Raw genomic sequence first — 13,780 nt, forward strand, 5'->3', positions numbered from 1 at the left:
GGTTAGGTCAGGGGAGAGCGAGGTCTTTGCCGTGTTGTTTGCCAGTCCGTGAACACGGCGTAGCTCTTCACGTGTTCACGTCTTCCCTGATCATCTCCAGTAATGGTTACGGTTTTCTGTGGTGTGATCTTGTATATCTTCTGTTGGTTTTTTTTTTTTTTTTAATCAAATGGGCTTTTTTTTTTTTCTGGTCAACTTTATTATAATTACTTCGCATACAGTAAAACAAACTACTTTTAAATGTATGGTTTTAGTCTTGACAAACACACATACCGGTATAATCACCATCACAATCAAAATTGGGAACATTTCCATCACCCAGAAATGCCCTGCAGCCCCTCGTGCCCCACCTGTCCTGGTGGGTGAGTTTTAGCTGGGACGGAATTTCCTGTAGCAGGAACCCTGTGTTCGGCTCTGCGTGTCTGTGGTTGACCTGGGTTGGCTCCTTTGTGTGGCCCAGTGGCAAGCCGCTGGCAGCTGTGCCCACTCCCCTGCGGATGGACTCCAGTTGTCTCCAGTTTTGCTATTCGGAGTAAACCTGCCATGCGCTAAGGGTGCGTTTAATTTTAAAAGAAACTTCGAGGCCGGGCACAGTCATCTCAGCTGGGAGGCCAAGGCAGGAAGATCCCTTGAGGCCAGGAGTTTGAGACCAGCCTGAGCAAGAGCGAGACGCTGTCTCCACAGAACAGTAGAAGATTAGCCGGGCACAGTGGTGCCGCTCTCGTAGACCCCATCTCAAAAAAAAAGGGTAAAGAAACCACCAGACTGTGCCCAAAGTGGCTCTGCCCCGTCACGTTCTCACTAGTAGTAAATGAAAATTCCAAACATTATAATTTTAATTTGCATTTTCTTAGTGATTAACGATGTTGAATGTCTTTTCATGTACTCCTTAGCCATCCTTGTGTCTTCTTTTGTGAAGTATTAATGAGTTTTAAGATTTATTGTCTGCTTTTAATTGGCTGCGTCTTGAATTGTGAGAGCTCTTCATGTTTTCTGACTCGTGTCTTCTGTCTGATTCATATTCATGGATGTGAGCTTTTCTCTTAGTCTGTCCCTCAGCTCCTCACTTCCTTAATGTCTTTCGTGGAGCAGAGGTTTGTTTGTTTTGAGACAGGGTCTCATCTGTCACCCAGCCTGGAGTGCAGTGGCGTCATCACAGCTCACTGCAGCCTCCAACTCCTGGGCTCAAGTGATCCTCCTGCCTCAGCCTCCCAAGTAGCTGGGGCTACAGGCGACACCACTATGGCCGGCTAATTTTTCTATTTTTTTGTAGAGATGGGGGTCTCGCTATGTTGCTCAGCCTGGTCTCGGACTCCTGGGCTGAAGTGATCCTCCTGCCTCAGCTTCCCAGAATGCGGGTTTACAGGCGTGAGCAGAATTTTTTTTAATGTCTAGTGCTTTCTATGTCATAAAAATCCACGTTTACCCCAAGGTTGTGAAGGTTTTCTCCTACGCCTTTCTCTAGAAGTTTATATAAAAACAAAAGTTAAAAAGCATGAACCATTTTGAACTAACATTTGTGTATGGTCTTAGGTAAGGTCTGAGGTTCCTTCTGTTACTCCAGCACAGCTGGTTGAAGAAGAAGAAGATCTGTGTCTGGACCATGTTTTGTTCCTTCGATCTCTTCGCTAATCCTCGAGCCAGTGCCACGTTCTCTCGATCACTGTAGGTTCCCAGTGTATCTCGAAACCAGGTAGTGCTAAGTCCGCACACTCTGTTCTTTCTCAAAGCTGTTCAGCTCCTCTGTGCCCTTTGCACTTCCACGTATCTGAGAGCCAGGGTCTGTCCGAGCAGCCGCCGCAGGGGTCCCGCTGTGACACGCACCTCTGTCTGGTCACGGGCTTCCTGCTGTCGGTGTCTGCGTGTGTCCAGCTCTCCGCTGCGTTCGCTCTGTGATTTCCCTTAGCAGAGCTGTGTAGCTTTTGGTGTGTAGCTCTCACGCCATGCTTTGTTACGTGTATTCCTAAGTGGTTCATGCTTTTTATGCTCTTGTAAATGAGCTCTTGCTTTTTAATTTCGTTTTCCAATTGTTAATAGTTGGTTTTTTGTATATTAACCTTGCTAAATTCACTTATTAATTCTAGTAACTTTTTGTAATATTCTTTAGGATTTCTGCACATACTCATGTGTGAGCGAAGACAGTTCTACTTCTTTTCCCCAATCTTTGAACTCTTGTTTCTCGTCCTGGCATTACGTCCCGGCTGGGACCTCCTTGCCTTGTTTTCTGTCACTGGGGAAAACATAGTCTTCGCCCTGTGTGATGTCAGTTCCAGCCTTTCGGTGAAGGATCACCAGGTTGTTGGGGTTCAGTACTTCGCCGTAGGCTGAGGTCCCCGAGTACTCGCTGGCTGCCGGCTGCAGGTGCTCTGAGCTCCCAGAGGCGGCTCCTTCTTGAAGGCCGGCAGGAAGCCGACACACGCAGGGCTTGGTGCAGGGGCACTCTTGGGGTCTGTGTAAGAACGACCACACCAAATGGGGACACTCCACCTCCCCAGCGTGCCTGCCTTCCCCGCGCCCGCTACAGCCGTCCCGCCTGCTCCCTCCCGCAGTCCCGCCTCCCCCAGAGCATCGTCTCGGTGGAATTGCACGGCACACGGCTCACGTCTGGCTTCTCTCGCCCAGCATGATGTGTCTGGGGCGCACCGGCGATTTCCTGTGGGGTGTTCAGGTGCTGCTGAGCAGCGGCCCAGACTCCGCTGGTCGACTGGCGCGTGGTGGGCGCTCAGGGCTGCAGCGGTCCGTTCATGAGCAGAGGCGCTGCCGACGTTCCGTGGGACTTGGTGGAACGTGTCTTCGTGTCGCTGCTGGGCCATGTGGCGAGTGGTGCCACCTCCACGGTAAACTGCAGGTGGGGCCCACCCTGCTGTTCTTGGTTTGTCTCCCGCAGGTTTTGCCAGGGTTTGGGCTGTTTTTGGCTGGAGGGCAGGTCCAGCCGTCCCATCGTGGTCGGAAGCAAGAACCCGTGGGATCTGGGGTCTGAGATACTTTGCTGCTCTTCTAAATGACATTTTTTCCACACTTGGTTGTTTGATAAGTAGAAATACAGTTGGTTTTTAAAAATTAACCTTTTAATGCGTGACCTAAAGTCACATCTTAAGCGTTACATTTGTGGCTGTTTGTCTTCTGTGTCCATAATCACGTCTTCAGCAAGCAGGCTGCCCCCGTCCCCGTCCGTCTTAGTCCCGTGCTTGTCCCCCCGGGGCCGGGCCCTGCCGTGGTGTCAGGGAGGGGCTCAGGGCACCACGTCCTTTCAGAGTCCCAGCTTCGTGTGACGCTGGTGCTCCAGGTTGGGGATGCCTGTATCAGACTCAGAGTTCTCTTTTCTGCCCCAGAGAGTTTCGTGAATCGATGTTGAATTTTGTTAATTTTTTTCCAAATCTACTGAAATGACCCTTTAATTTTTCTCTGTATCCTCTTGATGTGGTGAATAATCCGATCTTATATGCCATCGTTATTAGATTTTCCACGTCGTGTGTATTTGAACCATGAAACATCACTGTTGTCCGTGCGGCCGGTGTGGACCTGCCCGTGTGGCTGGGTTGTCCGTGCGGCCGGTGTGGACCTGCCCGTGTGGCTGGGTTGTCCGTGCGGCCGGTGTGGACCTGCCCGTGTGGCTGGGTTGTCCGTGCAGCCGGTGTGGACCTGCCCGTGTGGCCGGCGTGCTGTGGGGTTTCTGCCTCGCTTGCGTCTGCTGTCCTCGTGTGGGATTCATCCCTTCCGTCCGACACTTCTAGCACCTGGCGTCACTGCGAGTCTTTTTCTAGCATCTGTTTTTTTCTAGTTACTGTTTTCCCTCGTGTCCTCGTGTTCCCGATTAGTTTTTGTTTGGGTGCCAAACATTGGTTTGCAAACCTGCTTGAAGGAGAGCTCCGGGTCGCTGCAGTCCATTTCCAGGGACGAAGGTGGTCCAGAACCGAGTGCAGGCCTGACCTCTCTGACTCCAACTGACCTTCGCCCCCGGGGCCCTGGTTCCTGGGATGCCGTCTCAGCCGTTCAGGCTGCTGTGAAAAATTGCCACAGCCTGGGCGGCTTAAACACCGGACACCTGCTTCTCACAGGCCAGATCAAGGCGCCCGTAGACTCGGTGTCTGCTGTGGGCCCTGCTTCCTGGTTCACAGACGGACGTCGCTGTCCTCACGTGGGGCCCCCGGCACAAGGGCACAAGTGCCTCGTGACGTGATCACCTCCCAGAGGTCCCGCCTTCGAGCACCCATCACCTCGTGTGTAGGACTTCAACACATGAATCTCGAGAGGACGCAGCCGAGACCCTGGCCCCTGAGTGACCCGCGCCCCACAGTGATGTGAAACCGCAGGTCAAAGAGCCGGGTCCCCTCCTCGCCCTGTTCTCTGCTGGATCCAGTCTGGAGTTCTTTGCTTCCGTATGAGTATGCGTCCTTCAGGGAGACCTCATCTTTTCTTTCTTTTTTTATGATGTTATTGGACTTCCTAGTGTCCTCAGCAGACCTGTCAGCGGTCTGGGCTCACGCGTTGCCCTGCTGGCTCTGCAGTAGCTGGCTGTGGGGCACAGCCCCAGCAGGACTCGCCGCCCTGCAGATGGCAGCCTGGGCAGGAGAGGAGGGCGGAGTTGCGCCGGGCGTTTCAGATCTGCCTCCAAGTGGTCGTGTGGCTTCGGCCTGGGCTCTTTCTGACCTGCTGCTCTCTGCAGACGTGACCACATGTGCCTGCGGGAACCCAGAGCCCCAGCCAGGCCCCGGTCCGCCCAGAGCCGGTCTTCTCAAATCGCCCCACCTCCCCTGGCGCGTCAGTGGTCTGCCTTTGTACCCCTTCCCTGACGGGGACGGTCCTGCCTGGAGCCAGACCCACCGTCGCCTTCTCAGGGACATCGTACCAGCGACTGCTCCTCTCCCCTGCGTTACAGGCGCTGCCCCCAGAGCCATCTGCGAATGTCCCTAGGTTAGGTCCCCGCCTGCCCGAGGCAGCAGTGTCCAGCCCTACCCTCGTCCTCGCGTTTCCCAGCACCGACACCCGGGCCCGGGTGCGGTTCTCGTTGGTCCGGGGACGTGAAAGGCCACGGATACGCCAGCGCCTCCCGGGTGCCTGCTCCAGCTCCAGCCCAGACCCAGGTCCACTGAGCGCCAGTCTCCGAGTGACCCGGCCTCAGGACGCAGCGCCGCTTCTGGTGGCTTGTCCTGCCCCCGTCTACGGCACCTTACCTGTTCCCCGCCCAGACTTGGGATCAGCCGTTTCTCCGAGCGGTCCTTGTTCCTTCTAGAGGACAGTGATTTTAGAGACCAAATCAGACTCCAGGGTGCTCGTTGCTGTTGGTCTGCTGTTGGCTTAAGACCCGTTTTTCAGAGGACAGAGCTGTGAGGTAAATTTTTAAAAGTATGTTTTGAAACAAATTTAACGGTATAGGGTTTTTGCCCAGCTTCTTCGATTTTATACTTGCATCTCTCACAGTGAAAATCTTGGTTCCTGAAAACTTTAGTCAAAATAGCGCTCCCAATAGTATCGATAGCAGGCAGTACCAGTGCAGCCATCGGATGCCCTTTGCGATTTCTTCGCAGTGTTCTGGCCCTTAGGGTATATTCTACTAAGGATGTACAAAGTCGTGTGCTTTGCAGTGCTTGCAATAATTATATTACCAATTTGACGGACAGGCAGTTATGTTAATTTTAGTGCATTGTCAGTTTTAGGATTTCAGTTTTTTTTTTTTTGAGACAGTCTCATTCTGTCTCCCCAGGTAGAGTGCGGTGGCGTCGTCATAGCTCACAGCAGCCTCAAATTCCTGGGCTCAGGTGATCCTCCTGCCTCAGCCTCCTGAGTAGCTGGGACGACAGGTGCCACCACCACGCCCAGTTAATTTTTTCTGTTTTTAGTAGAAACGGGGTCTCGCTCTTGCTTAGGCCGGTCTCAAACTCCCAACTTCGAGCAGTCCTCCTGCCTTGGCCTCCCAGAATGCTAAGATGACAGGTGTGAGCCACTGCTCCCAGCCTATTTTATATTTTGATCATGTAAAATATTTACATACTGTAAAAGTAAAAATTATATGACCAGATCCTCCTGAGAAAAATCTTGCTTTCGTCCATGTTCTCTACGTTCTGTTACTTGTCTTAGTCCATTCAGGCTGCCGCCCTGGGAGGCTCATAAACAACAGAAATTTATTTCTTCCAGTTGCAACCTTTCCTAAGGCTGCCAGTCTCGAGATGCAGGCCCCAGCAGACGGGGTGTCTGGCAGGGGTTGGGGGGCCTCTTCCTGGCTCCTGGCCAGCGCCTTGTTCCGTGTGGTCGGAGGGGAGGCAGTTCTTTGGGTTCCCGTTTGCAAGGGCGGGTCCCACTCATGGGGCATTGCCCTCAAGAGCCGATCTTCTCCCCACAGCCCCCGCCCAACGCCACCACTTCTGACCCTAGCTCCTGCCCCCACCCCGCCCCGAACAGCTAACATTTGTGGAAATATAGGAAAAACACTTACGCATGTTTCTTATTTCCTTTCTTTTCTGACGCAATGTGGTATGACATAGAGTGTGTGTGAGTGTGAGTGGATGTAGCGCCACCTCCTTACAATTCCGCCTGGACAGGATATTGTGAAAGTCAGGGCCAGCAGTACCCGGGGGACGGACGACCTGACTCGTGGCGTTCCGTGCTTACGAACAAGCTCCCACGGCTCCCAGTAAGGCTGATTCATAACCGGCTGGGACTAGTTTCTTCTGCGCATGTGAACAAGCCCACAGGACGTGGCAGTTTGTTGGTGCGGCGGCCACTCGTGCTGCTCGTACGCTGCCCACACAAAGCATCAGTTGTGTCTGCAGAGAGCGCGTCGCCTGTGACCTGCCTCCACCGCGGAGTCCACGGCAAGTCCCGGTGAGCCTGCGGCCCACAGAAAGGTGATCCCAGTGGAAACGAAAGTAGAAACGATGAAGCGTTAGGAAGAGGCCAGATGCCGCTGCGCACTGGGACGGTGTCAGGCCCGAAGTCACCTGACTGTCGGGGCAATTACAGAGGGTCAAGTGAGAAAAACAAAACGTGTGAAAGGCGGTGCTCCACTGAAAGCATCGTTGTTGCCAAGCAGCACAGTGGGTCAATTATCGAAAAGGAAAGGCGGTTACTGATGTGGCTGGAAGATCGAGATGAGCATAACATTGCCATCAGCCCAGCACTGGTGCAACGTCGGACGAGCATTGACCTTTAATATTCTTTTCTGAAATCTCTCCCATCTCCTGGCTAAACCTTTCGTATGAGTTTGTTTGAATTGAAAGGAAGCGCACGGTAGTTTCTGCAGCGTGTTATCACAGGACGGCGGTGTCACGTATGAGCCGTGGCATCGTCATCATCCCCGTGCGTGTGCTTCTATTCAGGGGTCTCAGTCCGACAAAAGGGGTGCAAATCCGACATAAAGGGGTTCCCGGGAATGTTTCTCGTCCATGACCCCGGACCGCCGTATGCTACTAGTACGTAGACGTCTTTCTTTGGGGACGTTGAGGTTCGTTTCAGCCCTTGCTGTTTGCGGATAACGTCTCCCTGAGTGATCTTGCCCTCAAGTCCTCCCGCTTGGCCTCTTCCCGCCGTCGCACGGGTCTCTGAGGTTCTCTTCATCCAGCCAGTGGCGGATTTAACAGCCAGCGAGTTTTGATTTAGAATTTCCATTTGATTCCTTTTCTATTTCTCTGCTGGAACTTCTCGTTTCTCTGAGATTTTCATGCACTGAAATGCTTTGTTTACTCGGTTGAGGATCTACTTTAAAAATACTCCTCTGTCAGTCCAGCGTCTGGTTCATCTCGGGGCTGACTCGGTTGATTGACTTTTCTCTTTAGAACGTGTCCGTTTTCTTGGTTTGTGTACGTCACGTGGTTTGGGTTGTCAGTGTAGACCCGTGGGGAGAATTCTGCTTTCTCTCCAGCCCGTGCGTGTTGTTTTGTTGACCGACCCAGCTTACACGGCAGGCGCTGCTGCTCGCGTGGCAGCTGCGTTCTCTGTCCCGGTTGTCTGCCGTCAGCGCCACCGTCTCCGTTCAGGTCTTTCGTGGCTGCTTTTACTCTGGGTCACGGCCGCTCAGAGGTGGGTGTTTGCAGACCGCGATGCCACCCCCCCCTCAGAGGCACCGAGGGTCCTTCCCCTGCTGGAGGCCTGTGCGCTCCGGCCAGGCGGAGACAGGCCCGGGTCCTGCCTGCAGGCAGGAGCACCCCAAAGCCAGTCTTCGTTATTCCCTGGGACCTTCACATCTGTGCTGTTTCCAGCTTCAGAGTTGCTTTCTGCAGGGGAGAGGGTCACCGCACGCCCTGAAGCCGAGGCCAGAATCCCCCCATGAGAGTCCCTTTGAACCTCTGAACCCTGAGAAGTGGGGTTGCTGCGTCTTCACGGCTGGTGGTTATGGCTGGTTTCTGCGCCTGGTGGTGTCCGAGGGGTGTTGACGGAAGGCGTTGTCCGTGTCCGCACCTTTGACGCGCCTGGACTCCCCAGGCTCCGCCCTCTTGTCTGTGGGGCTTGTCAGGGAGCTGCCTCTCTCCCTCCGCTGGTTTGGGTTTTTAACTTCTGTTTACTTCTGGGGATCCTTGGCCTCCTGGTTATGCTCAGGAGGACGTGGCCGGGTGTCCGCGGAGCAGCCTCTGCCTATAGGCCCCTCCCTCCGTGGACTCGCGTCTGGGAGGAGCCTCGTCCTGTGCCTCATTTCCAGTTCACCTGCCTGTCCTCTCGTCGCCGCACACAGATCACGCCGCAGCGTAGCAGCTCCAGACGGCACCGCTGAGTAGCTCCTGCCGTGTAGGGCGGGTGTCCGGCGTGGCCTGGCAAAACCCCGCCTGGCGGCTCTGGGGAAGAATCCTGCCAGCTCGCGCAGGGTGACGCTGGATCCAGCTCCTCACCATGGTGACGAGCAGTGTCCGCTGCTCTTGCTAGTTGGTGGCCAGGGCCACCCGCTCCTCCCCACACGGCCCCTGTCCAGGCTGGCAGTAGCTTCCTGCGCTCTGGGCCTCTCCAGAGGAGATTGCGCTTTTAAAGGGCTCATGTGGTCAGGTCAGGCCCCCCCGCCCCAGTCTCCCAGTCTGTCAGTTCAGAACCCTCCGGTGGTGTCATGGAAGCCCAGGAGTGGTGCCACTGATGCCACGGCAGAGGTCACGGGCGCTGGGACGCCTGGGCTCCGCTCTCTGCCCACCGGGTTAGCAGGACCCCTTAGTCGCTGGCGTCGTGGATCCAGTGCTCTGTGGCCAGAGGGCCATTCCGACTGCCTAACCCCAGCCCCAACCCCAACCCTAGGGCAGCCTCGGCCCAGCTCGCCCTCCCCACATCCCTGCCCCTCCCCCACACCCCCTGTGCCCTGCACCCCCGCCCTGCATCTTCCCTGTCGCCCGAGTCTCCCAGCCCCGAGGACTCAACTCTTCTGCCACCAAGTCTCTGAGGAGCTGCCCTGCCCCGAGGTCCTCACCAGACGGTGCCAGGACGCCAGCTCCGCCCTCGCAGAGCCCCCGTGGCCTGTCGTGGGTCTCACCCGGCCTCATTCTCCCGCTGCCGAGCGGCCAGAGGTGTGGTCAGGGTGCTGCCTCTGACATAGTTCGTCTTGGAGGTGTCCCCGCCACGCCGGCAGCCCTGTGAGCGTGGCCACCCCCGCCCCACGGCGGTTGGGGGGCGTCTTGAGCCCCCACAGGAGAGGCAGGCCCTGGTGGCGCCACGGGGCGCGGGAGCGGGTCTTGGGTGGGGTGGTGCCCGCGGGGCGCGGGAGCGGGTCGTGGGCGGGGTGGTGCCCGCAGCGCTGTCTGTCCGCAGGACGGGGAGGTGTACTGCATCGACGCGCGCTTCTACGGCAACGTCAGCCGCTTCATCAACCACCACTGCGAGCCCAACCTGGTGCCCGTGCGCGTGTTCATGTCCCACCAGGACCTGCGCTTCCCCAGGATTGCCTTCTTCAGCACGCGCCCGATCCAGGCTGGGGAGCAGCTGGGGTACGTACGCGGGCCGGCCAGGCGGGAGGGGCGGGTCGTGCGCGCTGCTTCTCGGCGCGGGTTCACGCTGGAGCTTCCGGAAGTCACGCCGGAGAGCGACAGCTTAGGTCGCGGTGAGGAGGCTTTAGCCTCGGCTGGCCCTGTCTGGGCGGCGCCGGTGCGATCCAAGCCGTGTTGTCTCCGCAGGTTCGACTACGGGGAGCGCTTCTGGGACATCAAGGGCAAGCTCTTCAGCTGCCGCTGCGGCTCCCCGAAGTGCCGGCACTCGAGCGCGGCCCTGGCCCAGCGGCAGGCCAGCGCGGCCCAGGAGGCCCAGGAGAACGGCCTGCCGGACACCAGCTCTGCCGCCGCCGCCGACCCTCTATGAGATGCCGGGGCCAGCGGGTGCTCAGGAGCCAGACGCTGTCGGCATCGCGGTTTAGAGAGGAGGAGAGGTTCTGTACCTGCCGGCCGGAGGCCCTGGTCAGGGGCAGTGCCGCCGCTAATTCCTGGAGGGGTCGGGGTGAGGCGGCAAGTCCCGGGCCTAGCGGCCTGCGGGCGGGTGTGGACGCCTCCCAGCAGCCTCCCAGACCTGAGGCCTCACGTCTGGGCCCGTGCTCAGGCTGGACGGAGGCTTAGGACGGCCGCGCATCTTGGACGACGCTGGGATTCCGCGCTGGCGTAACCTTGTGAGTCTCTGATGGTGGCTTTGTTGTCGCAGAGTTTCTCGTTTCTCCCTCTGATCTCCGAGGTCCCTGCTCCGCCGCTGGGCTGGTGTGTTCTGCTGTCCGGACCAGACTGTTGTGCGTGGCGCCCGCCAAAGCCGCCGTCACCGCAAGCTGCTCCGTTAGGCCACCCGCCCACGCCTGCACAGCTGGTTCCTGGACGCCGCTCAGAGGACGCCGCTCCCGTCACGGCCTTGGGGAGGTCAGGGGCCGAGCCCACCACTAACTTTGGAGAAAATGTGGGTTTGCTTTTTAAAGGAATCCTATATCTAGTCCTATATATCGAACCTCTAACTGACGTTTCTTTTCAAGGAAGCGGTTTGGTGGGTGCAGGCGGACCCCGCACCAGCCTCCGCCAGTCCTGTTGACGCTGGCACCTTCTGTTGAGTTTTTTTAAGCCACATGCTATGATGATGCATAAACTGATTTATTTTCTACCATTACTGAACATTAGGACAAACAAAAAATAAAAAACACAAAACACAGACAACGGTGCTGATTCTGGTGTGGTTTCTACTCACCACGTGAAAATAAACTATCAACTGTATAAAGAGAACAAAGTGATTTTAGAATAAAATGCAGGAAAAAACTTTTTTTAAAATATTAGTCTTGTAGTGTGAATAAATTTGCCATCACCTTTTGTGTGGTGGCCAGACAGGTCATATTCTTTTTTTCGGCATATACCTTTTTAAATACTGTAATTAGTGCAGTAACAGTGGGGTTTTTTTGTGCGACTCTTCTAAAACATTCATAATGCAGCCATGTTTATTTTTTTCTGTTAAAATGTTTTGACAGTTTTAAGAGCAATCTTTTGGCTCCGACCATTTCTTGTTCTGTTTTCAATGAAATCAATAAAAAAAGAAGTACTTTAAACGAGGCTTTTATTATGGCACCACGTTTCACTGGGCTCCTGAGAACACGCGCTTCCCGGCGGTGCCGCGCTCACAGGTCACGCCGGCCCAGGACCAGCGGGCAGGGCCCGGGCCTCCCCACGCCCAAGTGCAGCGGCTTCACCCCAGCTCGCGCCCTGAGGAGGGGGCGCCCCAGGCAGGTGTTAGTGGAGCCCGTGGGTGTGTCTCGAGGGTGCGTGTCCATGTGACTGCTTGCATGTGTGCATGGTAGTACATGCGTGCATGTGCTTCTGGGTCCGTGGCTGTGTGAGTGCATGTGTGTGCTCGAGTGCATGAGTGAGCGTCCATGTATGTGAGTGCGTGTGCACTTGCGTGTGCATTCAGTTCATGTGCGTGTGTCCATGTGAGTGTGTGCACGTGTGACCATGTGTCTGGCGCCAGGTGCTCCGGTCCGGGCGTCATCCTGGAAGCTGGTGGGGCAGCTCCAGGTGAGTCCCCACGTCCCAGGTCAGCTCCGCATTTCACGCAGTGAGGCCGGCCCTGCCCTCCTTCCTGGCAGCCCGTGACCTCTGCCCCTCCGTAGGGACCCGCCACCTGCTGCGTTCTTCCCGTTGGGCCGGCCTCACCACAGGAGAGCTTGTAGACTCAGCAGAAAAATAGCTGAAATGCTCCATGTTTTAATACACAGAATTCATTTGATTGGTTGTTTTTAGACATTTGCCTGGAACGACAACCGTCTTGCGCTTTGTAAATAGAAGGCCCCAGCAGGGCGCCCTCCACGCACCGTGCTGGAAGGTGGGTGACCCCAGGCACTCGGCGGCTGCAGAGGGACGAGCAGGAGGGCCCAGGGCAGGTGTGACTGGTCTGCTCAGGGCAGCGCTGGACCTCGCGGAGGCCACTTTAACCCCTGGTGCCGTGGCACGCAGGGACTCCCGGCCTTTCGCTCCTGAGTGCACGAGGAAGGCCCCGCTGAGCCCAGACCAGGCGGGTTTGGGGAAGTGGGGCCAGCAGCTCACCTCATGCCGGAAGCAGTGGCAAGAGGTGCAGAAGGCCCACCTGGAGGTAGAAGGTGAGGGCTGCCAGCCCTGGGGGAGGGGAGCAGCGGGCACAGCCCCTCTCCAGCCCCTCAGGACGGCTCCGGCTGGCAGGCGGCCACGTTTTGCATCTGGAAGGTCACCTGTCCTGTCCCACACACTGGGCCAGGTGCCTGGTGCACTCACAGTATTCGCTGCGTGAGGCCAGTCGCAAACCCAGGGGGTGACAGGAAAGCCAGCCAGGTGGCCCCACTACTGGGCCCCCGAGGAACCTGACTCACCCGGTCCTGGACGGCCCCACAGCGACCACTTCATTCCTCGACAGACTTCGGGGCGGGGGGGCCGGGGCCGTGGCTCTGAGCGAGGACAAGGGCTCTGGGTGTGGGGACAAGCAGGCGGGAGCCCCGCAGGGCCTGGGGGTGCTGGGCAGGGCCTTCCCTCCCCTCTCTGCATTTCTTTTCCCTTCTTTGGATGAACAAAAATCTACAACCCGTGCAGGCTCGTTCTCAAGTTCTTGCAACAGCTGGAAGCCTTCACCTGGGCAAGGCTGTGAATATAGGCTCCTTGTTTCCAGAAGGTTCTCAGCCCACCAAGGCAGAGAGCACCCCGCGTCCTTGTCCTGGGCCAGGTTGCAGTCTGTGAAAGAAAAGCGGGCTTGGGGGTCAGGCGGGGAGGCCTGAGCCCATTGGGGCGGGGGTCTGCCCACCCTGTACACCCCCAGTGACCAGGGCTCCGAGGGGGCCCCAGCCAGGAGAGGCCGGGGGTGCGGTGCCCCCTCACGATGGCCTCCCCTGCCCCCTTCCGGGGTGACACGCCACACCTGGCAGAGCGTCAGGCAAGCGGCCCCTGCAGCGTGCGTGGTTACTCGGCAGACAGACTCACGCTGGCTTCGCTGGTGCGTCGTACTGCGCCGCAGCACGAGCCTCGCGGACGTCCCTGTGGCTGTTTCTCCTTTTCCTTCCGGAAACGCTGCCTCAAAGAAGGATCCAGCGCGGCGTTTTTCCCCCTGTGCGATTACCTTCCTAGGGGCGGGGTCCGGGATGCACGCCGTTCCTCTGGGCTCTGTTACCAAAATGCATGCTGATGTTTGCCTCTCCCCACATCCTGCACTAAGAGCATTGTTATGCTTCTTACCTTTTCTAATTGTCTAGAGGAAAACTTATACTTTAATGTGTTATTTTGTAGTTTTATTATCGATAAAGCTGAGTGTCTCTTTATTACAGATTGGCCTTTCCTCTTATACGAATTGCCTTTGTGCAAAAATTCCATTGTGCTGCTTATATTTTTCTTATTGATTT

General features: G+C 56.5%; 1 protein-coding gene across 2 annotated transcripts in view; it reads left to right on the top strand.

The window, feature by feature from the left end:
• EHMT1 (euchromatic histone-lysine N-methyltransferase 1) overlaps positions 1-11,467 on the top strand; it is a 226,780-nt gene extending 215,313 nt beyond the window's left edge. For both annotated transcript variants that reach the window (XM_012654816.1, XM_012654817.1), the window contains 2 exons: positions 9,718-9,893; positions 10,080-11,467. In XM_012654816.1, the coding sequence (XP_012510270.1) occupies positions 9,718-9,893; positions 10,080-10,260 (357 nt within the window). In that variant the 3' untranslated portion in view covers positions 10,261-11,467. The remainder of the gene's footprint in view (positions 1-9,717; positions 9,894-10,079) is intronic.
• The last annotated feature ends 2,313 nt before the right edge of the window (positions 11,468-13,780 follow it).

Source organism: Propithecus coquereli, unplaced genomic scaffold (genome assembly GCF_000956105.1).
Source record: "Propithecus coquereli isolate 6110/MARCELLA unplaced genomic scaffold, Pcoq_1.0 Scaffold449, whole genome shotgun sequence".
Classification (NCBI taxonomy): Eukaryota; Metazoa; Chordata; class Mammalia; order Primates; family Indriidae; genus Propithecus; species Propithecus coquereli.